This window comes from Bombyx mori, chromosome 23 (genome assembly GCF_030269925.1).
Source record: "Bombyx mori chromosome 23, ASM3026992v2".
Classification (NCBI taxonomy): Eukaryota; Metazoa; Arthropoda; class Insecta; order Lepidoptera; family Bombycidae; genus Bombyx; species Bombyx mori.
Window position 1 is genome coordinate 4,095,640 of NC_085129.1, and position 23,780 is coordinate 4,119,419.

Sequence of the window (23,780 nt, forward strand, 5' to 3'; positions counted from 1 at the left end):
CCGCCAATATACAATTATGTGCATGAAGTGTCATAATAAATCTAAAAAAAATCCGTTTAAAACAATTCTTTGTGTCTAATTACGAATTTTACCGAAATTCAGAAAGAGATAATTTTAAATTATCAATTGAAAATAATTGAATTATTTATATGAGTATATACTTCTGTTGCAATTCACAGGTAAGTTCACAATACAAAAGCCCTCGACAGGCTACATATTTCACCTAAAATGTTCATCTAAACATCATACCGAACAGACAGTAAAAAAAAAAAACTACTCTAGTTCCGGAGATACATTTGCTTCTAGCACGCAATATATTCTAAATCATCATAAGGTTTTACGTACATTAAACAAATGCCGTTAAAAAAATATTTAACAGCATTTCTAACACAGAAAGTCTAGTCTTGTATGAACATAATTCGACGCTTGAACGACAAACGTGATTAAGTGACAATGCGTGAACTAAACAGTAGACTAATAATTTATAGTTGAAATACCTGAAAAAAAATCAATTTTAACGAATCTAGATGTAGGATTGAAATGATTTTAATAGACCTGGAAATATATATTTTTTGCGCATCGAATATGGTTATTGTCTATCATTTATGTACAAAGCAGTTATTGTCGCTTAGTCACGTTTGCCTTTAAGCATCGATAAGGTTTTATGTGCACGAATATTAGACAAATGCTGTTTAAAAAAAAGTTTAAGGGCCTTTCTAACACAGAAAGTTCAGTCTTGTATGAACATACGGTAACCTGAACAACTCACTTTGCTTTCCCTTGTTTAGTCTCAGTCCTCTGCATCTCGGACACGATGCTGTTGATGCTCGCCTCAGTCTTGTTGAGTTCCTGCCGCAGCGTGCTGAGCTCCAGGTCGAGGGTCGTGATCTGCTCCATCAGCTCGGAGCGGGTCTTCTGCATTTCCAGACGAGAGCGCGACTGGTTAAAGTAACCACCCGTCAGAGAGCCCTTCGACGATACCTGCAAGTTTCAAATTTTCATTTGAATAACATTGTGTAATATAACTATTACTAGCTGACCCGGCAGACTTCGTGATGACTCAATCGATAAATAAAAGACCTAAACTTTTGTATAAAATAAACTTAAAACAAACAAAATGAATCCGTCCGACGGGGGACACATCAAAGGAAAAACAAAATTGTTATTTTTATTTCATTCCGAGCATTTTCATATTTATTTACCTTTTAAACCTTCTCTGGACTTACACAAATAATTCAAGACGAAAATTAGCCAAATCGGTTCAGCCGTTCTCGAGTTTTAGCGAGACTAACGAACAGCAATTCATTTTTATATATATAGATTTTATTTATTATTAATAATAGGAGTTACAGTATGAAATTGCTGTTCTATTGTAATAGGTACTTCGAATTGACATAGAACCTGCATGGTTTGAGATTTTTAAGTGAAACTCTATTCAAATGGTACCTATAATTTATGTTGGTTCGTAGGTTTGTGGAATGCACTAACAGAGGTTTTTTTTGTGAGAAAAATATTTATTTCCTATAATGGCGTCGGATGACAAAAACTTTAGCGGTTAGGAAGCGTGCTGCGTTCATTGCTTTGGTAACAGCACTGACTTCGTTCGCCTCAGGTCACCGGTCCGAGGCTCCCTTACCTCTCGTTGAACCCCGCGCACTCCCTCTTACAAATCTTGTTAATTTAAAAACTAAGCTAAAACTTTTGCTAACTTCTTTTAACAAAACGAATTCACCACACAAACATACAACAAATATACCAAACACAGCTCCAAATTTATATTTAATGCATCGCTAACAGTACCTATGAGGTTCTTCTTTTAAAAATTGTGCGACATTCGATTATCGACTTTCAGTTGTTTTATTTATTCAGCGTAGACAAGAAAGATACTTCGAAAATTCGAGTGATTTTTCAATAAGAGTTCCGACGCGGAACTAACGCTGCAGAAATAGCTCGCAATATAAATTTTGAGTTTGCGAACGAATTTAAATTTTTCAGTACAAATCGGCAATTTCATACTTTAACCCCTAATATAATAATATGTATATCATGTCCCAAATATTATGAATATTAGAAAAAACGAATGTAAATTTTCTACAATGCAAACTGCACTTCCTCGTGGAGTACTTGTAACCTACAGTTTCCAACAAATATTCTTATTATTTTTACGAAATTACAGATTGAAGTCGTCCTGGCCTAAAGGATAAGACGTCCGGTACATTCGTGTTGAAGCGATGCACCGGTGTTCGAGCCCCGCAGGCGGGTACCAATTTTTCTAATGAAAAATGTTCACGATTGACTTCCATGGTGAATGAATAACATCGTGTAATAAAAATCAAGCCCTCAAAATTATAATTTGCGTAATTACTGGTGGTAGGACCTCTTGTGAGTCCGCGCGGGTAGGTACCACCACCCTGCCTATTTCTGCCGTGAAGCAGTAATGCGTTTCGGTTTGAAGAGTGGGGCAGCCGTTGTAACTATACTTGAGACCTTAGAATTTATATCTCAAGGTGGGTGGCGCATTTACGTTGTAGATGTCTATGGGCTCCAGTAACCACTTAACACCAGGTGGGCAATGAGATCGTCCATCCATCTAAGCAATAAAAAAAAAGTAATAGAATATTTTAAATACAATTCGAGACTTCGCCGTTGTATTACCGGATAGGTAGAGTCCGATCTGCGACTCTCTCGACTATGTCCAAAGGCAGTGTGAGCTCACCTGATCTCCTTCTAAAGTGACACAATCCAGATGGAACTGCTTCCCCAGTTCCGTGGCGCACTCGAGATTCCTGCAGATGAGCGTCTTCCCGAATATGTACTTCATTGCTTTCGCGTATTTCGGATCATATTTGAGTTTTTGCACCATCGCTATTGCGTTCTGTAAACAATGGTGAAGGCAAACGGGGTGTTAGAATCAATTTAAAAACACAGTTTAAAAAATTTAGATTCCTGTACTGTTATTAAAGTATTTCATAGACATTAAATCAAAATGAATCAGCTTAGACCGATATAAACTCTCATTACATATTTAGGAGAAGTAATAACAAAGGGGAAAACGACGGTTCAAATGTTGTTTGGAGCTTATGTATCTATCTATATCCAAACTTATGAAAATGTCTTTAGCGAGATTCAGATATCTGTCAAATATTTTGTGTTCTAGAATATAAAAAAATTCTTTATATTACGCCCTTTTAATTTATTTATTGTAATTATTTATTTATTACTCTTCATGTAAAATTTTCATTGGCGGATTTATTCTCTACCAGTCAACCAAAAAAAGTGCAGAGTAAATAGTGGTGGGTGCAATGTAATTTATATTAAGTTACAAATACATACACAAAAAATTATACATATATACACAATCACATATACATACATACATATATACATACATAATAATATAATTAATACATATTTCAATATTAACTTACATTGTCATTGGGATAAACCATATCTCGTACTTGCAGTCGGTTCAAGGGCATGAAGGTGACTTCTCCGGGTAGGTTCTGTCTGTTCATCTCTTTGAGGATCTTCGTTCCTACAGTGTCGGATTCTACGATGTGATGGAACAGTCTGTTGCCCGCTGTTACCTGACACATAACAAGTACTTGATGTTATTTTAACAGGAACCATGATTAAAAATGGTTTTAATATTTAGTAAACTGTATTGAGTGTATTTTCAGCTTAGCTTTTTTTATTTATTAATAACTTTCTTCACAACTACTACATTTAAAAAAAATGTAAATCTCTTATTATTAAAGCTCAAGTTAGTGTGATAAAACAAAAAAGTGATTTAAAACTTAAAGGAAAAATTGGGATTGGAATTATTTAGGTAAATAAATAGAATAGAATGTGTACCTCGACGGCCGTGTAGATAGTCTTATCGCAGGTGAAGTTCTCGATGACGGGCCCGTAGTACTGGGTGGCTATTTTGGCCCAGTCGCCTCCGCGCTCCTGGAAAGTCTCCAGCACCTTGCGGACACTGTCTCGACCGTTCAGAATTGGCTGGAAAAATAAACAGAAAATCTTTACAGTTCTCAGAACATATTTTTATATGGAAATTTTGTAATGTAGTAAAGGCCAAATTTTAATAAATAATATACATTAAGTGATATATTTTAATTATAAACAAATATTTCATTTTATTAATACACACATCGAAGGCTTCACCAGTATGTACCACCAATTATAAGAATTCCTAATTGTATGTACTCTGGTCTCAGTACACAGTGAAGAATAAGGGCAGAGTATACATAATCTCTTAGCTTAGCTCAGCTTCTTATTATAGTTTCAATAAACTTGCAGGAGGATATAATTCGAAAATTATCTAGCTGCGGGGAAACAACATTATACTGGACAAAAACTGGAAACTCTTACAAATAAGTATAGAACTGTATAAATTGATTTTTAATCACTTTAGATATTAATTCAAACTATTACTTGTAGATTTCGACATCAAGGTACACGAGGGTCGACATTTCTGTTTAGTGTTTAATCAAAAATATTAATTTTATTAACATTGCTTTCTTTACCTTTCCCGCCATGGATCGTAACGCCTGATCGGCCTTTGCCAAGTCGTCTTTTAGTGACGACAAATTTTGTGTCAATGAAGTCTCTTTGCGCCACAGTTCGCTGTAATGCAAATTTATATTATATACACATACGAAACAAGAACATAACGATTCGAATATCAAATATTATAAGCAAAGATCTCCGACTGGTAACAATGCATAGCTGAAAACTAGACCGACGTGGAGAAAACATGTTGTATTAACCAATTTCTGACGCCAGTTAATGAATAGGAATCCCTAACCCTAGGACTTAAGGTTGCTTTTAAATTGTAAAATATTTTATGGAAATAGAAAGTCAAAAGAGTATTATGAAAAGTCGTCGTGGCTTAAAGGATAAGACGTCAAGTACACTAGTATCCAAGGCATCAATTTTTCTAATGAAATACGTACTTAACAAATGTTCACAATTAACTTCCACGGTGAAGGAATAACATCGTGTCGTAAAAAACAAATCGGTAAAATGATAATTTGCGTAATTAATGGACCTCTTGTGAGTCCGCACGGGTAGGTACCACCACCTTGCCTATTTCTGCCGTGAAGCAGTTGTGGCGTTTAAGAACGCACCTTTTTATGATGCGTAAGCCAGAACGCACGAGAGGTGGAAAAAAGAAAATAGTCTGTGACACGGGGCATTTTTACCGCCGAAAATACATAACACGAAAAAAGAATGTGTATAACTTAGAACTGTGTAAGCCGCTGCAACAATAAAAATCCTATTGTTTCAACTGTGATGTTAATTACGAGTAATCCAAATAAAGAAGGGACTCTATATCTCTCCCTCACAGTATTTCGGTTCGAAGGGTGGATGGCGATATTGACGTAGTTGACGGGTATGGACTTCAGTAAAAAATAAAAAAAACGAATCTCACTTCCTAGCGCTCTGTTCTTGGTCCTTCTTCTTCTTACATTCGTAATACTGCTTGTTGTGCTCGTCGATGGCCACGCGCTGCCTCTCCATCTCTTTCGTGGTCTCTTCGATTCTCTTCTCCAGTTCTGTCAGTTTGTTGGCGTCGCGCCTTAGATCCTCGCGTAACTTACTCTCGTGATCTTTCTTGTCTTTCAATTGCTTGTTCAGTGATCTATTGAAGGGATTTCATAATGAATTATTATCTATACAAAATTTAATATGTAATTTTAAATTGTTTAAAAATAATGTTTTGGTATATTTTATAATATTTACATTTCATATTAAATAAATTTTACACAACTCACGGATGAATTGTCAAAAACGTTTGAAAGGACCGATTTTACTACCTCAAGAAATAGGTACGTGTCTATAACAACTCTATAGCTATAATGTTTCAGTTTGAAGGTTAGAATAAGCAGTAAACACTATACTATTGCAATAGAGACTTCCACAAGATGTAGTGTACTGGTGGTAGGACCAATTGTGAATCCGCGCGGGTAGGTACCACCGCCCTGCCTATATGCTCTTCTCTCTTCGTGCTCTGAGAGCTCTAGCTATCTACTGATCTAGCTCTATACTGAGACCTTCGAACTTATATCTCAAGGTGAGTGGCGGCATTTACGTCGTAGATGTCTATGGGCTAAGGCTGTTTGGGCTTCGATCCCTTTGCCTTTCCTAACAACGAAAAATTCTACCGAAAAAAATGTCTATGGGCTCCTGTAACACCAAAGACGGGCCGAGATTGTCTGACCAGTGTGATGACGTAATGTGCTTACTTGAGCTCCTTCTCGATCCATCTGTCCCGGTCCTGCTTGGAGGTGAACTGCGTGCCTCTCCCCTGCTTGGCGTACAACTCCTGTCTCTTCTGCTGGTTGAGAGAGAGCGCTCTAGTACATTCCTCTTCACGAGCCTTCATCTCCTCATATTTCGGCTTCAGTTCTTCTAACTCGCGTTCTTTCTCTGATATTTGCTGTCTTAAGCGTTCCAATTCGGCTTCAGCGCGTTCCTGTTGTAAACATCATATTTATGGTTATAAATACTGGGACTGACGTATGAGACTTATAAGATTTCATTGATCATTACAACAAACATGAATGACCCAAAAGAATAGCACATTGTGCACCAAGGGAGAAAAGTAGGACATTTCCTCCCGCGTGTAAAATTGCCACGTGGGATGAGATGTCCTACTTTTTTCCCGTGAGTACCGAGCCAGGGAGAAAAAGTTAAGACTTTTTACCCTGTACAGCGGGACCAAAACCGAACTTTCGGCGTAGGTAGGAGAAAAAAGTTCGTGACTCCAAGGTCTTAAAGATTATTAGTGGAAAATCTTTTATTGGTTTCGACTGCCAGAAGAGAATGCAGTATCTATGTATGTATCTTTTTTTTTTTTTTTTTTTTTTTTTCTTCGGTAGGGGGCCGAACCTCCTACGAGGTCCCCGCGCAAAAGGGGCGCGCGGGGTATGTGAGACTCAACGATCCGCATGGTGTTGTGAGCAGACCGCGGGCCCAAGGATTTTAGGACCCACCCACTAAACGACTCCCCTGCACTCTTACACCCGACGTCCGATCCCCTCCGAGGTCAGAACCCGGATGAGGTAGGGGGGCTACCGCGGTCAACACTACAACCAGACGGCGCGGCTCACCCCAAGGACGCCCGGCCGACGGAGCCTTCGAGGCGAATCGAAGGCTCTGAAACGTCGGCCGTCTCGGTACGGCAGCCCGTCGGGCCGCCCAGACGGTGCCGCTGGTGTCCCGGAATACCCCGCTGGACCAGAACCAGCCTGCCGGGTCGGGACGCGATACACCGTCGACCGGTCGCTCTAATCACTCCACGGCAGCGCGCTAGAGTGCTGGTAGCGCGCCGCGCGGCCTCACCCCCTCAGGTCGCCCCTTGACCTTCACCGGGGGGAGGCCGCCACCTACATCTATGTATGTACCTAAGCATTTTATTTTTTTATTAGGCACACAATACACATTACAAGCTAAAAAAGAAAAAATACAATATATAACAACAACAATTTTTTTTAGCTTGTAAAATAAGGCATGTGCGCACAACTAAACAAAACAATGTCAGTCTCTGGTACCCATAAAACAAGGAATCTTAATTTCGTGCCTAATGACCGTGCGTAATTTGTTCTCAGTTATTTACTTATTTATTTATTTTACACACATACAAACGGACAACATTATGAACGGGCTATCTATACTAATCTATACTAATATTATAAAGAGGAAAGACTTGTTTGTTTGTTTGTATCCGAAACTACTGAACCGATTTGAAAAATTATTTCACTGTTTGGAAGCTACAATATTCCCGAGTGACAGGCTATACCTAATCTTTTTTGAAAAAAATTAGGGATCCTTACTAAAACTCCAATAATGTAACCCAAGGTGTAAAAAATGACCTAAAATATTCTTTAATCGCGTGCCCTGCGAAAACTACTGATAATAGAATAAAATAATGTAATACGACTTTGTAGAACACATTATTAATTACAAAAAGTGTCGCGACAGCATATGTCTAACTATTATAGTTATGCCGCAATAAGTGTTCTTTTATTTAAAAAAACTAAAACAACGTCAAATAGCATTGAAATTTTTGTTAAAGACCCGAGCGGGGTCGGAGCGGGCCGCTTGTTTTAGATAATTCGATGACTGAACGACTCAAAATCGACTTATCGACAAGGTTTCTCTTGCAGAGAGGACGAAGAAAAATATCTATATATGAGTCGTCTATTATCAAAGGCGGCAATCTGTACATTTGGACAAAAAAAATTTATTGATATGTCAATACAGATTTATTTGAATATAATCGTCTCCTTCAAAGAATACGGTTCAAAACCTGCATTAAATAAAGGTTAATAGTTAACCTGTTATTTATCTAAGATGTCGTTCCGAAGAGTTTTGTGACTGCCAATGGAATACAAAGTCAATAATTCGTTTTTCTGATTTACCAATCATTGTCCAAAAGTCAGATTGCCGCCTTTGATAATAGTCGACTCATATATAAAAATGAATTGCTGTTCGTTAGTCTCGCTAAAATTCGAGAACGGCTGGACCGATTTGGCTAATTTTGATCTTAAATTATTTGTGGAAGTCCAGAGGTTTAAAAGGTATAACCATTTTGTTTTCCCTTTGATGAGTCCCCGTCGGACGGATTCCTTTTGTTTGTTTTAAGTTTATTTTATACAAAAGTTTAGGTCTTTTATTTATCGATTGAGGCACTACGAAGTCTGCCGGGTCAGCTAGTGTTGAATAAAAATCTAGCAATGGAACAGTAAGGAACTTGCCTTCGATTTGTTGTCGCCGTCAACGTCGTCGGTCAAGTCCTTTATGGCAAGTTCTAATTTCGTTTTTTCCTTCAGCAGCTGTTGTTGTTCGGTGGACAGGATGTCCTTTTCCTCTCTTGCAGCCGCCACGTCCTTGCGCGCTTCCTTCAGCTTCCTGCGCGAAGAGAAAGCTTTTTATATGAATGTAGTCATAACCCTGACCACATAGCAAGCATAACACTGCGTAATAATCACCAAAAAATGCAGCAGATTTATTTCTAAATAATAATGTTTCTAAACAATACATTTATTACATGATTAGATAGTAGAGCATGTTGTGTGTACCAACAAACTGTTTCTGTTACAATTGTATAGCAAATTTTTTTTAAATCATTTTAGAGACGTAATAAAGTGATATTGTAAAAAAAATCCATATCCCAAATTGAGGCTTGTTGTATTTTTAAATTCAAGTTGTATGTAAATATTTACCTATTAGCTTCCCTCACGTGTTCTTGAGCTTCTCGTACCAAATCTGCATAATGTTGTTGTTCTTTTCCACTGTTCGATCTCAGTTTCTCCAACTACATTAAATTAAACTAATAAACTGACCATAGCATACTCTTATATTATGTACATTTTTTTTATTTATTCTATTGTATTTATGCTGTTTTTCTTTGTAACATAATTTTTAAAACATACAAAATTGGCACTATTTTAGGCTAACAAACTTAAATAGATTGAGTTAGATTATTAAGACATAATAATAATATTTGAATAAAACACACTTGAAAATCAACTAGAGGAAAAAATAAAAATAATAAAACCCCTTTGACAAAATGAGATAAAACACTTAGTTGTTTACCTCTTCCAGTTTCCTTTTGTTCTCCTTGTGTTCAGTGTCATGGATAATAAATTCTAGAACGCGTCTAGCTCTGTCCCATTTCTGGTACTCTTTTAATTCTTCCTTCTCCTCTTCTAAAGTTTTCAAACGTTCTTCAATGGTTTGGAGGAATTCATTTATTTTTTCTACCTAGAATTGAACAATATTTCTCAACAACATGAATGATATTGGTATTAACTTTAACAAAATACATAATTCTATGTATTTTATACACGTATGAAAAAATTTAATGTTTTCAGTTTCAAGAGTAAAATGCTATTTATTTGGTTGGACATTCATTGACTTACCTTTCCAACAGTCTCTTTAAGTATAGCTACAGACTCCTCCCTCCTTTCGTCGTAAACCCTTGTACCAGCTACTTCTCTTAGAAGTTTCAGTCTGTGAGAATCAGGAGCTATGGCCATTTGATTAATCTGTAAGAATAGTTTAAAATAAAAAAATAAAAAAAATTAATGTTTTTTTTTAATTCCTGTAAATAACTTGAATGTACTTACAAATGAATTAGCACTAGCACTAGTAATGTTATGCAATTATATCTAAGACTACAGAACACATATTTTTTCTGTAAAATATGTCATAATTTATGTGTGTAGGACTATTTCCACTATTTGCATTGAATGAGTTTCAGTTTAAAGTATCTGATAGTCATAATTATAACTGTATGGAATTATTATCACATATTAACTTTTATTTCACTGTCTATATTCTGCAGTAACCACTAAGTTTTGGGGGAGCCAATATCATCTACCCAATTATGAATATAAAAACGATACAGGTATTATGAAGAAGAATATTTACTTTTCCCTGTTTCACAATGTAATATGGATTGGAATTAGAAAGCCCAGCACTCTCAAGCAAGTTTAGTACTTCTGAACGAGGAACGACTTTTTTGTTGAGGAAGAACTGATCCTTCTTTGAACCAATGACACGTCGTAAAAATATCTCATCTTTTTCAATCTGTAACAAAATATTTAGTGACTATAAAATCAACAAAATAATTTAATGAACATCATGTTTTTCTAGTTCTAGCTCTATCAAGAGATAAGGAATAATGAAATGTGACTGGACAAATAGTTCTACATTTAAAAAAATCTTTAAGAATCAAACCATTAGCAAGCTATTAGCTAAATCCTGCATAAGAATTTGTAAGTATTTTTTTAAGCGAATTACCTTTTAAATAATTATTTTCCTATATAACCATTATACTATAAATTTAAAACATTCTTACATTAGCATTTTAATATTATAATTATAAGTTGATTTTCATATTAAGATATTCTATTCTGATGAATTCATTTAATCAACTTACAGGTATCCTATTGTCAGAGTTGTCAAATATAATTTCAACAAAAGCCGAAATGACTCTAGGGCCAGTTCCCTCGTGCAGTAGGGCCAGCCGCTGCTCAGGTCTGAGATGGGAGAATTCATCGCTGAGTACAAATTGAATGGCTGAAAGTAATACAAATAGTAGTGATTACAATATTTCAATGTTGACAGTTAAATTGCTTTAATTTGCTCACAGCTGAATAATTCAATTGTATGTTTGTGTCTAGAAACCAAGGTATGAAGACTATTCTAAAATAAATATATTTGATCAATAATAAAATATCAGTAATATAATTTAGTAAGAATACAACATTGCCTAAATCAAAAATCTTTTACATATACTTTCAAAGAGACATGAAAAACATAACTTTACAAGTCAACAGGAACATTTGAAGGTTTTTTAAATGCATTCAAACCAAAAGACGATAGGTAAAAGAGAACTATACTGAGACCTTAGTACTTATATTTCTAGGTGGGTGTCGCATTTACATTGTAAATGTTTATGGGTTCCAGTAACCACTTAACACTGGGTGGGCTGTGAGCTCGCTACCTAACTAAGCCATAAATATATATATATTTATAATTATATATAAATTGAATCTTTCCTTTCTAGTCATAACAAATCTGTCGTGAATTAAATTGGACTCTCAACATGCCTATGTGCCTCACTTTATTAAGTAAAAAATCACAACAAAATTACTGTTGCAGCAAAAGACGTCACACAAAAATAGCAAACTATATACAAAAACGATCAAATAAGACTTTTTAAGTATATAGCTACTAAAGCTAGTTTGAAATGAACTTTTTTTTTATAATTCTGTGTTGTCATATCTATATCATGTTTAATGACAACTCTCTATAACACCATAAACTGCAGTCCCTTCAGTGTCTTTATTGTGTTTATACTGTATAAGTATGTCAATCTCTGGTACCCACAACACAAGGAGCCTTAGTATGGGTTCAGATGACTGTGTGTGATCTATTATAGATTATGATTGTTATTCGTTAACTTATATAGATATGTAAATAAAAATGTTAAATGCGTAGGAAGCGGCTTTTTAATTCCTAAGACTTTTGGAGCATCTGAACATTTGTGTCAATTATCCTAGTTTTGTAAATGCGCTTACCGTGGAAAAAGTTACTCTTCCCTGAACCATTACGTCCCACGACTACATTATGCCGTTTATCAAAGGGCTCTACAACAATTTGCTCTCGGTAACTCTTGAATCCTTGGATTATTACCTGTAAAAACAAATAGCGTCACTTCAAACAAAAGTAATAAAATTAAATGACAGAAAATACTATTATGTTTTTAATTTGGTCATAAGTAAAACTTATTGACTGTTTTACCTGTTTTATGTGCATTGTCTTCGTTTAAATCAGAAAAAACTCCGAAAACAAAGTTTTATTATGACGAGACATTCGCCGCCATTTCTGAATGTCAACACAAATGTCAAAACATTAGCCGAGTTAAGTGACATTATTGTACGTAAATTGCATTGAAATATTGACCATTCAGCTAGAAACTGGCAACTAAACAGTGGCCAGTGATTGTTTAATTATATTTGTGGATATAGACGTAGATAGATCTAGTTGTAAATAGTTGAACTATTCGTTATAATTTCCATAATTTATATTAATTTAATATTTGTTACCTTTCTACTCGACCAATGATTTTTTTATTTATTAAAAACAAATTTGCAATTGTAGAAACTTTTTCTTGTTATTAATGAAGATTTATCGTCGCGGTATGGCATTGTATGTAATAAGCCTATAAAATTAACCATTTTTTTTACACTAGGACTTCCTGGTCGGTACTAGTGACTTTCCACAATATGCATTCGTAGAATATTGGAATTCTTCGGACACATTTCTCGAAAGGAGGGACACAATCTTGAGCAGTTGATGGTGACGGGCGAGGTTGAGGGTAAACGTTGAACGGTTAAATTCGAGCGGACTGGGTTCTGGGGTGAGGGGCTATTTAAAAACACTCTGATTCATGGTGTGTTTACAAACAGACAACAGTAAACATCCCAGAGGACGCAGTCCCACGAGATGCTCGGATCAAATTAGGTCTTTTCTGGACATCAAGCTCCACGATGCACTCCACGAGGCCAAGGATCGCAGTAGATGGAGAGCATTCGTACAAGAGAGATTGATGTAGCGAGGGAGTCACGACCCTCAGTTATGAGGAGAACGACGCTAAGAGGACTCCTGGTCGATATATTGTGTCAAAATTACAAAATCATACAATATTATCATCGGTTGTTGATTGTATGTAGAATTTTTTTATCTAACAGATGTTTTCTTCGTCTTTTTCTTCTTCTCTTTAAATAAAAATGAATTGCTATTCGTCTCGTTAAAACTCGAGAACGGCTGAACCGATTTGGCTAATTTTGATCTTGAATGATTTGTGGAAGTCCAGAGAAGGTTTAAAAGGTTTGTAATAAATATGAAAATGCTCAGAATTAAATAAAAACAACAATTTTGTTTTTCCTTTGATGTCCCTCCCATCGGACGGATTCCTTTTGTTTGTTTTAACTTTATTATAGACAAAAGTTTAGGTATTTTATTCATCGATTCAGGCACTACGAAGTCTGCCGGGTCAGCTAGTCTTCAATAAAATTTGATTAAATTACATATTTATTATAATTTTTTTTTATGGCCCTTGTAGGCAGACGAGCATACGGCCCATCTGATGGTGAGTGGTTACCGTCGCCCATGGACTTCAGCAATTACCGCTATTATAACTACATTGATAATTAGTTTAAAGTTATACCTATAGCAAACCAAAGCTAATAAAGGCGTGTTATATAGTAGCTTTGATGTAATTAAATTTAAAGATTCCTTTTATTTTGTAGAATGTTAAAAAATTTTGATTTAGGTAAATTATATTACGATTTTACTTTGCAATTCTTTCTGCTCTATAGGAAGTCCGATCTTTACGCTATGTGGGCTGCCCACTCTCAGTTCAACTGGTTAATCCTGTGGCATGTGTGTGTGGAGAACACATTTTTTAATTTACTGAACCCTACCCAGCCGAGTTGTATACACCTGCTGACCTCTCGAAGTTGGGCTTATCTAATCGGATTGCCTCTCCCAGTTATACATTTGTTTAACTAAAGGTAATGTATCCCAATATATCAACTTGTTTTAAATTATTATTATGTTTAAATTGTGGTTAAATTTGTTTTAAGCAATCATTCTATTATCTTTATCCCATCTCGTTTCATTTAGTTTGTTTCATTTGATTACTGTCTCGAACTTCGCCTCATTTCATCCTTAACATTTTTCACTGTATAATTTTTGTTAAATTAACGGATTAGGCTCTATCGTCTATAACCTTTGCTTGTCCTATTGGAAAGTGGAACTGTTTTTTTTAAAGGGATTTTATGACCTGGTAATTAAGACTTTTAGGTGAAGTCTTATTTTAATTTTAATGAAAAGTTTTTTAAATGAAAATTGATGTTTTGAAATTAAATGAAGTTGATTAATATGAAACATGACAGGAAATGAAATGAGATGAGATGATATGGGATGAAATATAATCTCAGTAAAATGTTGGTCATTTACTGAGACTTTTTCATTGGGCCTTTTGGAGGATACCGAGAAGTTACGTTCAGCGGCTTTGTTTCATTTTTCCACATTTGTGCACTTTCACATATAATAAGCAATTTAATAAACCACCGTTATTGCAGATTTAAACCTGAAGAAGCACTAAATAGACAAAATAAAACAAATTACACAATTTCACTACTCGCGTTCCCGGCAAAAAGTCAGTGGAAACTGTAAATAATTTAACCCACCTTCTGCATTAACTTCCTGTTTTTAAATGTCTTATCTATCTGTGTTTAATCTCATGACTTAAAGGTCTTACAGACCAGGTCATTAAATCCCATAAAAAAAGTATCTAACCTCAAATAAAGGCAAGGCATCATCGAAATAAATAAATAAATTTTGCATTTATACTCATAATATTCCGATATTAAATTACTATACATTTTTAAATATGGATGGATTTGAAGTAAGAAATTATAATACCAAAAAGGTAAAATTCGTTTTTATTTGGGTCGAAAAATTATACTTTGTGTTTGTTATTAAGCGGCTCAAATTTTAACAGGGCAAAGGATTATTTGCTACAAAACAGTATAATCAAGGAGATGTAATTCTTGAAGAGGATCCCTTGGTTTCTTGTCAATTCGCTTGGAATGCGGCGTATAGATATCTTGCTTGTGATAATTGTATGAGGTAAGGTAGTAGGTACGAAGCATACACGAGGAAGGACCTTTTACATACAATGTACTTGGATAAGTACACTATTTAAAACCACCCACCTTTATAAATCGACCTTTGTCCATAAAAAAATTCCAGTAATTCTGCAAATGTTAAAGCTTATATTGTTAAAGTATGTATTAGTGTTATGTTTAATTCATAGATATATTATAATTAAATCGGTATTTATTCAATATTTGGTAAATACTAGTTTATATGACAATTAGTAAAGATTAGGGATAAAGGACTAAGTCCAAAAAATATTTTGATTGGTAATGATTGATTTCTACTTTTACAGGCCGCTAGAAACTCCGGAACAGAATGTGAGGCGTTTATCATGCAAACCAGATATAGTTTTACCACATTCCGACTGTTACGAGACAAATTTAGAGAACTTGACAGGTTGCAGCCAATGTGAAATATTGTATTGTTCGGATGCTTGTAGACAACGAGCTTATGACACCTACCATAGAATTTTGTGTCATGATACAGCAGATGCTCAGCATCCTATTATGATTCTCCTAGAAGCTTGGAAGTGAGTAAACTTAAAGAATATACAATTAATTTTTAATTGGAAATATTGGCTCATAGCTTGGATCTAAAATGCTACCTGGCGTTAATTGGTTATTGGAGGTGATAGATATCACAAAATGAAAGATACATTCCACTTTTACACAGAAGGTTGTACTGCCAATTGAGGTTGTTTACCTTCCAAATTGGAATGTCACCTACTTAAAAGAAAAGCAGGCTGAAGATACCTACCCTACACAATGATACTAAAATTTAACTACCTTTAGTGTAAAGAAGTGTTAATTAGTTCATTACATTTGAATGCTAAGCGATCACTGAAGACTAGACATTAACATTGTAAATGTAGCCACCCATATTGAGACGTGAATTCTAAGTCATAGGTTTTTAGTACAAAATACAATTAATTATAGTTAATGTCACATTTTTTTATTATCATAATATTCTTTCATCAGCACATTATTCAGAAGTCAACTAAGAACATCTTAGTTATCTGTGACTTGTAACTGCAAAGTATTTGAAACGAGAGAAACTATAATATAGTTTTAAACATGTTTATGACTTACCAAAAGTAATGAAAATACTATACTATGAAAATATTTTCAGACAGATGCACTACCCTCCTGAAACAACAAACATAATGCTGCTTGTAAGAATACTGGCATTTATACAGCAGAGCTCAGATCCCCAAGCAGCAGCATTGAAATTCAAACAGTTCTGCCATAGAACAGTCAATGAAGATGCAGAATTAGTACACAAGCTACTCGGAGAACAGTTCACTAGTCAATTGGAAACATTGCGAGAACTTACCAGTAATGTTATTAATGGTGAATACATTCAGGAGGTATTGGATTTTATAAACTACAAAGTTTATCATCAAGTTAACATAAGACACCTTGATGTGTGATGTGTAACACACCATTTGTTCCATTGGGTCTCTTAAAAATGACCAAAGAATTTCTCACACGTCTATCCAATAATTTAAAAATATTTGGTCTTGAATTCCACATACTAATTTTGATATGGAGATAGAGTCATTCAACTATTTTTGTTTTTAGTAACTTTATATTTTAATGCAAAGAGTGAAAGATACCATTGAAATTTTGAAAACAAATTCCTTCTTTTTCAGTTCCTCTCTCCAGAAGGTTTTTGCTCTCTAATGGCGCTGATAGGTACAAATGGCCAAGGTATAGGTACAAGTCCTCTATCAATGTGGGTAAATGCCGTACTAGAGCTCACCATGTCAGATGATGAAAGGCAGCAGTTGGATTTGTTTATAGACAAACTTTATGAGTATGTTCAGGATGGTAAGTAACATTTAAAATACAATTTTGACTAGTATTTTATTGTACTAAATGTGGAGCTTGTGATTCAACTCGCATTTATTGTTCACCAAAGCCTATAAATATCTGTCAGTGATGGCTAATTGTATGCTCATGTAAAGTAGTAAAAAATATAGAAAAAAAATACAAATTTTTGGAATATTCAGAAACATTTCATCATCATTATCATTATTTCGTCTTATATTGATTATGGGTTAGACTTGTATTGGTGGGTAGATATTAAAAAAAACTATTTCGTACCTTTAGTGAGTCACCATTTTGACATGAATTGAAACTCAACAATCCAGTTTCAAAAAATCTGTCTAGTTATTTTTGTGATCCTTAAAAAACATTAACAAATAAATAGACACAAAATATAAAAATAAATGGTTATTTGGGATAAGGTACATTTGGCTTGTTTTGATAAATATCTTTAATGTTCATAAATACAGTTAATTTTGTTGCTTCATTGTAATTTTTTATATCTCAATATTCTATTGAGTGCAGGCTAAATTTATTTCACTTTAATACAGAATTTTCTCATTGGTACCATTAAATCGATGTAATGTATATTTGTTGCAGAATCCGGAACTTTCCTAAACACGGAAGGATCAGGTCTATATCAGTTACAAAGTGCTTGCAATCACAGTTGTGCTCCAAATGCTGAGTCCTCATTTCCATATGGCAACCATAGAATTCAATTAAAAGCTGTAAAGCCAATAATGCCCGGGGAAGAGATATGTATAAGTTATTTAGATGAATGTGCTCTGAGAAGATCGCGTCATTCTAGGCAAAAGGTAAGCAAAAGGTATTGTTAACCTGGTAGTAAAGTAGTTCCGGCAGACTAGCCTGTTGTATTGGCAAATCAGGGTAGGATTTGATTTCACATTAGTAGCCACAGAGACAACATGTAAGATATTTGAGCACATTAATGAAAAAGATTTGTACTAAAACCATAAATCCCCATGGGTTTAATAGATAGGTTGCTTATTGTACTCGAAAGTAATATGATAATGATTTTGATTAATTCTTGGGTTAGTATCAAATTTGTCCAAATAGTTAAATATAGTTAAATAAAACTTGATAAAGTTATACATTAAGGATTATTTTTTGATTTGTATTATTAAATATGAGCATAAAATGAATGAGTAGTAGCTGAGTTTGTAAATTTTGAATTTTTCAGTGTAATTTAGACTTTGACTTCACATTTCAAGATGGGCAATGTAATTGAAGGTGCAATGTCAATAATAACTGCTTGATATTTACTAATACAAAGACTTTTGCTTTATAAAGCACAAGTCTGGCCTTGCATGGAGTACTGCTCCCATCTCTGGGCCGGGGCTCCCAAATACCAGCTTCTTCCATTTGACTCCATACAGAAGGGGGCCGTTCGAATTGTCGATAATCCCATTCTCACAGATCGCTTGGAACCTCTGGGTCTGCGGAGGGATTTCGGTTCCCTCTGTATTTTGTACCGCATGGTCCATGGGGACTGCTTTGGAAAATTAATTATTTGAGATTATACCATTATCTCGTTTTTACCATCACACCACTTTCCACCAGAGTAGAGTTCATCCATAGTACCTGGAGCCACTGCGGTCATCCACAGTGCGTTTCCAGAGGTCTTTTTTGCCACGTACCATCCGGCTATGGAATGAGCTCCCCTCTACAGTGTTTCTCCAGCTCTATGACATGTCCTTCAAATGGGGCTTGTGGAGAGTATTAAGCGGTAGGCAGCGGCTTGGCTCTGCCCCTGGCATTGCTGAAGTCCATGGGCGGCGGTAACCACTCACCATCAGGTGGAACGTATGCTTGTCTGCCTAAAGGGCAATAAAAAAAGATTAAGAATATGATAATATATATTTTTATTTTCATTAGGAACTAGCCCAAAATTATCTGTTCGTATGCTGGTGTGATCGTTGCACAACTGAAGCATCTCAGCCAGACTGCACCAGCGAAGAAGATATGAGCGAAGACGAAATAGATGCGGATGACTGATGTTCTAATTTGCTCGCCTTTTGTTTGTTAGGCATTTGAGCAATAAACTCTGGTCATTGGCCATGAAAAAGTGAACAGACAATATAGTTAATTAGTTGTGTGAACTTCTCTGTAGTACCAATTGTAAAGTGAAATATTTAGTGTTTTATAGTTGCTAATGTTTATTATAATTTAGTGAAAACATTATAGGGCTTTATTATTATAATTACGAAGTTTGGTTTATAAAGCCACATCTGAGCCGTCCACAATCTATACAAGAAAACCCACATTTCAAGTATATAAGCGTAACATCATATTAGTTTGTTTTATTTTTCGTTAAAATATTTAAGGGTCCGGTCCCAGGAAGTTGCTATAGAGAGCCCTTCCTTTCCATCAGCCGGCATATTGAGAATTTAATAAAACTCAATGTAATGAATGAACAAATCAATGTTTTTCAAAATATGGTATTTATTTGATTGGAAGACCTCAGCACCTAGCAATAAAGTGATTTAAATACTTTTTCTATATTAAAAATTGCCAAAAAACTAGCTAAGGATAACAACGGTCAATCAAATAATAAAATATAGCATGATGTATTTAAATGGATCATGGAACCTGAATTAGGGGATCTATTGGATTTAGAAATATAAGAATAGTGCTACAAGTGAATACCATTAATATTATGAATGAAAAGGTAAATAAATTATTAATAAGAGGTCATTGAACACCCCCTTTTCTTTATCTCTTTCTCTTTCTGTTACATATGCGTGTGTGCATGCATGCTAGTGTCGAGATTTGAGTGTGTCGAAACTGCCTAATTTATACTCCAAATTTTTAAATAGTACTTTTTTTATACAACGCTTAATTGCTTATTTTTATAAACAAATAAGTAATTATATTAAGCAATTCATTGTAAATAATTAGATATTTATGAGTAATTAATATATTAACTAAACATGTTATTGAAACTGAATAAGGATACCTTTATTACTAAACTCCATTCCTGTTGGGGGTTCCCCGACTATAGATGGTTTTCTTTGTCTACGACTTTTTATGCGCGGTTATCGAGAGCTATGTTCAGACTGGTCACGTTCTTCGGTGCGCAGTGAATGTATGTGTTCTTAAAATGATTTTAAACTTTAATCTAAAGATGTCAAACGCTTTATTTTCAAATAAATAATTTAAAAAAATAACGAATCCCTTTACAGTCGTTTGTAAGAACTATAGTATATTCTTGAATGTAGATTTTATGTGTGCCAAGATGACGAACGATATAGATACTTATGTCTTTTATTAATGGTACAATTTCCGTATAGTAAAATTACAACTGTAAAATTAGTTATGAAGTACACCTGTTGGTCTTATATGTAGATAAAATGTTTTGGTTATTCCTTTTTTTACTTATTATTCTAGATATCTGTAGATGTAGAGTTATTATTCTATAAGAAACTGATGATACAAATATAAATCGAATTCTATTAAATTGGCCTAAACTGTATAACTTATATATAATTATATTGATTAATCATGTTAATGCGTAGTAATTCAGTAGACACGTATATATATTTCAGTGTTGTTAGTAAATGAAATAAAATTTCATTTCATTACGAAATGCGACAAATAAGTCAATTTGTATATGAAAAATGATATGAATATTTATTGTAGTATATTTAGTATGTATACGTTATGTGTAAAAGTGCATGATTCGTAATTATAGATAAATTTATGATCTTGTATTTCAAATCGGCAATTGGTTTTTATTTAAATAGGTGCACAGCGAAATCTCAAAGAAAGTACCGTTCTTCGGGAATTACTCCACTTCAAGTCTACTAAAAGTCAGCTGAGTCAATTAAGATGGCGCCATGGTAGCAAGTGGAAAGATGTTAAAAACAGCGCCAAAAACTGCCAAACTTCACTTCAATCCAACTTCCCTTTGTTTAAAACTGCTACATTCATATCATTCCTACACTAGCGCTATTTCGGAGAGTCTTCCAATAATAACTTGCTGTGTACGGTCAGCATATAAAGGAAGAAAAAAAAAACTATTTTTGTTTTTTACAATATAGCACATTCAAAACACGCCAGTTAAGTAAGTGCCACTCACCTCTATCTACTCCCACGGCCTGGTGTAATTTAGGTACTTCGCAGGATATGTTTGTTTAGCACGTCATCACACCTTTCTTGCTTAAAATAGAAGCGAAATATTTTCTCGTTCTCAACAATTGATCGTTCTTTTGGAACGAAGTTCCATGGGACTTACCTTATGCGGAGGGGTACCCTAACCGGGAAAAACGTCCGTAACGTAAGATTTTTATTAGTAATGTACACAGAGTACGACTTAACTTTGTAATAACGTACAAAAAATAACATACTTTTTTTTATTATTCATTGACCATGATCTCAGAACGTTCGTTTGCGCAATACACTAACTCTTATGCAAACAACCGTGAATGAAGTGTACCACAATAAGTTCGCGCGTTACCGAATGACCGTGGGTTGTTGCGAAACCTCCAGTTTTAATTTCTTTATACCTCGAATAGAACTTAAAGTTAATATTTTTATAATAAGAAGCTTCGTTCCTATCCAGTGTCCCACGACACCACACATCTTTCTTTTATTAACGACGTCACCATGGCGACACCGAAAATTTTAATTTTGTTGTACGAGGTCCGATACAATTTGAGGGTGCCACTTGACGGACTTAAAGTCGTCTGCATCTGGCGCAAATTTTTGAAATGTGCAAATAAAAAGATTATCGGGACGATACATGCTGTTTACAATTGGACACTTTTTCAACATGTCCCCTATACAATATGGTGCTCCTTACCTTTACCCTCCATACTTTACAGCGAGAAAAAGTGCGATACTTTTTTCTTAAATCGAAATCGCGTTATGAAATCGCACACATAACGCGTTTTCAAATAATACGTATGGTTTTAAGTTTTGTACACTTTTTAAGTCATTTTACTTTCGTTTCTTCCTAAACGTAATTAAAATAATAATTAATTTCACACTTAAATCTCGCATTTGTTATTTTGAAGATTTTTTTCTACGTTCTATTTGTCATATTCAGATACATTTGCTACGATTTTTTAACTCTTAAGTACAACGATATATTCTAATAAGTCAAAGATATCATTGTCGGAAAATGTGTTTTAAAAGTAGATATTAAATTATTCCAATGTTGATATATACTAGTGTATTGTGCCAAATATATAAGAACAACGAAAATATTTATTGTGGTAGAAAATTTAGATATTGTTGTAAAATAGAGTTTACTTTTGTTTGTCAAAGGCTTCTCTGTATTCGATCTCTTTGAATGGAGAATATTCAATTACGCTCTGAAAAAGGAATCGAAATTCCTACCTCTGAAAAATATTTGTTTCTCTAAACTAAGTTAACGAATTTTTTGTAATATTGTGTATGCTTGTTACGTATTGAAGTTTATGATAATAAATATTTTTTTGTTTAATTTAAAACCGTTTTTTCCTGTTTCGTTTCTCTAAGCTAATTACAAAAATTAGATTTAAAAAAAAAACGTGTGGCATTCGGGTACGGGCACGCGCTTATTCACAAACACTACACAAGCGCAACGTGTGAATGTGTTAAACGCGAGCTACATGGTAGGTGGAGTGGGGTATGTTAGGTTTTATTTTTGTTACGGAATTTCTTGATTCGGTCGCCGCGCTCAAAGCCCGCGATAAAAGCTATGGAATAGCTTAACAAATAATAAAAACAAAGCAATTCTTTTTTATTGCTTAGATAATATGTGGACAAGCTCACGGTCGGTCTGGTGTTAAGTGGTAACCAGAACCCATAGACATCAACCACGTCAATGCCGCTGTCCACCTTGAGACATGAGTTTTAAATCTCAGCTTTTACAGTACAACGGCAAACCCCACTTGGTACCTACACCTACCCGTGTGGAATCATAAGACATCCTACTACCAGTAATTACGCAATTATAAAGTTTTCGTTTTTGTTTTTTATTACACGATGTTATTCTTTCATCGTGGAATTCAGTCGTGAACATTTTTTGAGTACGTATGTCATTAGAAAAATTGGTATCTGCCTGCGGGATTAGAAACATATCGCTTGATACGAATACACCAAGCGTGTGATACTTTAGGCCACGATGACTTTCAAAAGTTAGTTAAACTTACGTTAAAAGATTCCGTTAGATCAAAGAGAGGCAGGTCAGTCTTTTAAAAGCAGGCATTCATAAAATTAATTGTTGATATCCTAAAAAAAAATCGTTTTGATAACGTCTGGAGCCAGAGTTCGCTTACGTTCCCAACTTTCATGCGACAGAACATCACTTCCTCTCCGATTATTTAGTTTTGCAAATTAGTACTAGCAGATTTATAGCATTGATATTTGTTGCTTGTAATTTATTAACATTGATATTTGTACTACGGATTTTTTTATTGCTTAGATGGGTTGACAAGCTCACAGCCCACCTGTTGGATAAGTGGTTACTGGAGCCCATAGACATCTACCACGTAAATGCGCCACTCACCTTGAGATATGAGTTCTAACTTCTCAGTATAGCTAAAACGGCTGCCTCACCCTTCAAACCGAAACGCATCACTGCTTCACGGCAGAAATAGGCAGGGTGGTGGTACCTACCCGCACGGACTCATAAGAGGTCCTACTACCAGTAAAAAAATTTTCAATAAATAAAAATTTTGAAGCCACTACCCGTTTTCC

At 34.8% G+C, this 23,780-nt stretch overlaps 2 protein-coding genes across 2 annotated transcripts in view; one reads left to right on the top strand and one right to left on the bottom strand.

The window, feature by feature from the left end:
* LOC101736252 (structural maintenance of chromosomes protein 3) overlaps nucleotides 1–12,452 on the bottom strand; it is a 28,319-nt gene extending 15,867 nt beyond the window's left edge. The window contains exons 1-15 of the mRNA XM_004921667.5: nucleotides 12,322–12,452; nucleotides 12,099–12,213; nucleotides 10,955–11,094; nucleotides 10,444–10,602; nucleotides 9,933–10,058; nucleotides 9,607–9,774; nucleotides 9,234–9,325; nucleotides 8,766–8,919; nucleotides 6,252–6,481; nucleotides 5,438–5,647; nucleotides 4,530–4,629; nucleotides 3,856–4,002; nucleotides 3,429–3,587; nucleotides 2,717–2,875; nucleotides 770–981 (exon numbers count right to left, since the gene is read on the bottom strand). Of these exons, the coding sequence (XP_004921724.1) occupies nucleotides 770–981; nucleotides 2,717–2,875; nucleotides 3,429–3,587; nucleotides 3,856–4,002; nucleotides 4,530–4,629; nucleotides 5,438–5,647; nucleotides 6,252–6,481; nucleotides 8,766–8,919; nucleotides 9,234–9,325; nucleotides 9,607–9,774; nucleotides 9,933–10,058; nucleotides 10,444–10,602; nucleotides 10,955–11,094; nucleotides 12,099–12,213; nucleotides 12,322–12,336 (2,186 nt within the window). The 5' untranslated portion in view covers nucleotides 12,337–12,452. The remainder of the gene's footprint in view (nucleotides 1–769; nucleotides 982–2,716; nucleotides 2,876–3,428; nucleotides 3,588–3,855; nucleotides 4,003–4,529; nucleotides 4,630–5,437; nucleotides 5,648–6,251; nucleotides 6,482–8,765; nucleotides 8,920–9,233; nucleotides 9,326–9,606; nucleotides 9,775–9,932; nucleotides 10,059–10,443; nucleotides 10,603–10,954; nucleotides 11,095–12,098; nucleotides 12,214–12,321) is intronic.
* Nucleotides 12,453–14,858: 2,406 nt separating this feature from the next.
* LOC101736384 (histone-lysine N-trimethyltransferase SMYD5) lies at nucleotides 14,859–22,549 on the top strand. Its single transcript, XM_004921668.5, has 7 exons — nucleotides 14,859–15,019; nucleotides 15,092–15,219; nucleotides 15,542–15,778; nucleotides 16,378–16,615; nucleotides 16,901–17,078; nucleotides 17,676–17,890; nucleotides 18,972–22,549. The coding sequence occupies exons 1-7, from the start codon at nucleotides 14,981–14,983 to the stop codon at nucleotides 19,089–19,091; spliced, it is 1,155 nt and encodes a 384-aa protein (XP_004921725.1). The 5' UTR covers nucleotides 14,859–14,980; the 3' UTR covers nucleotides 19,092–22,549.
* The last annotated feature ends 1,231 nt before the right edge of the window (nucleotides 22,550–23,780 follow it).

Bases quoted from the DNA above. Each gene is read 5' to 3' on its own strand.
- LOC101736384 (XM_004921668.5), top strand. From the start codon at position 14,981: ATGGATGGATTTGAAGTAAGAAATTATAATACCAAAAAG. The intron at 15,779-16,377 runs GTGAGTAAACTT...AAATATTTTCAG, and splicing joins ATTCTCCTAGAAGCTTGGAA to ACAGATGCACTACCCTCCTG. The intron at 16,616-16,900 runs GTATTGGATTTT...CTTCTTTTTCAG, and splicing joins ATGGTGAATACATTCAGGAG to TTCCTCTCTCCAGAAGGTTT.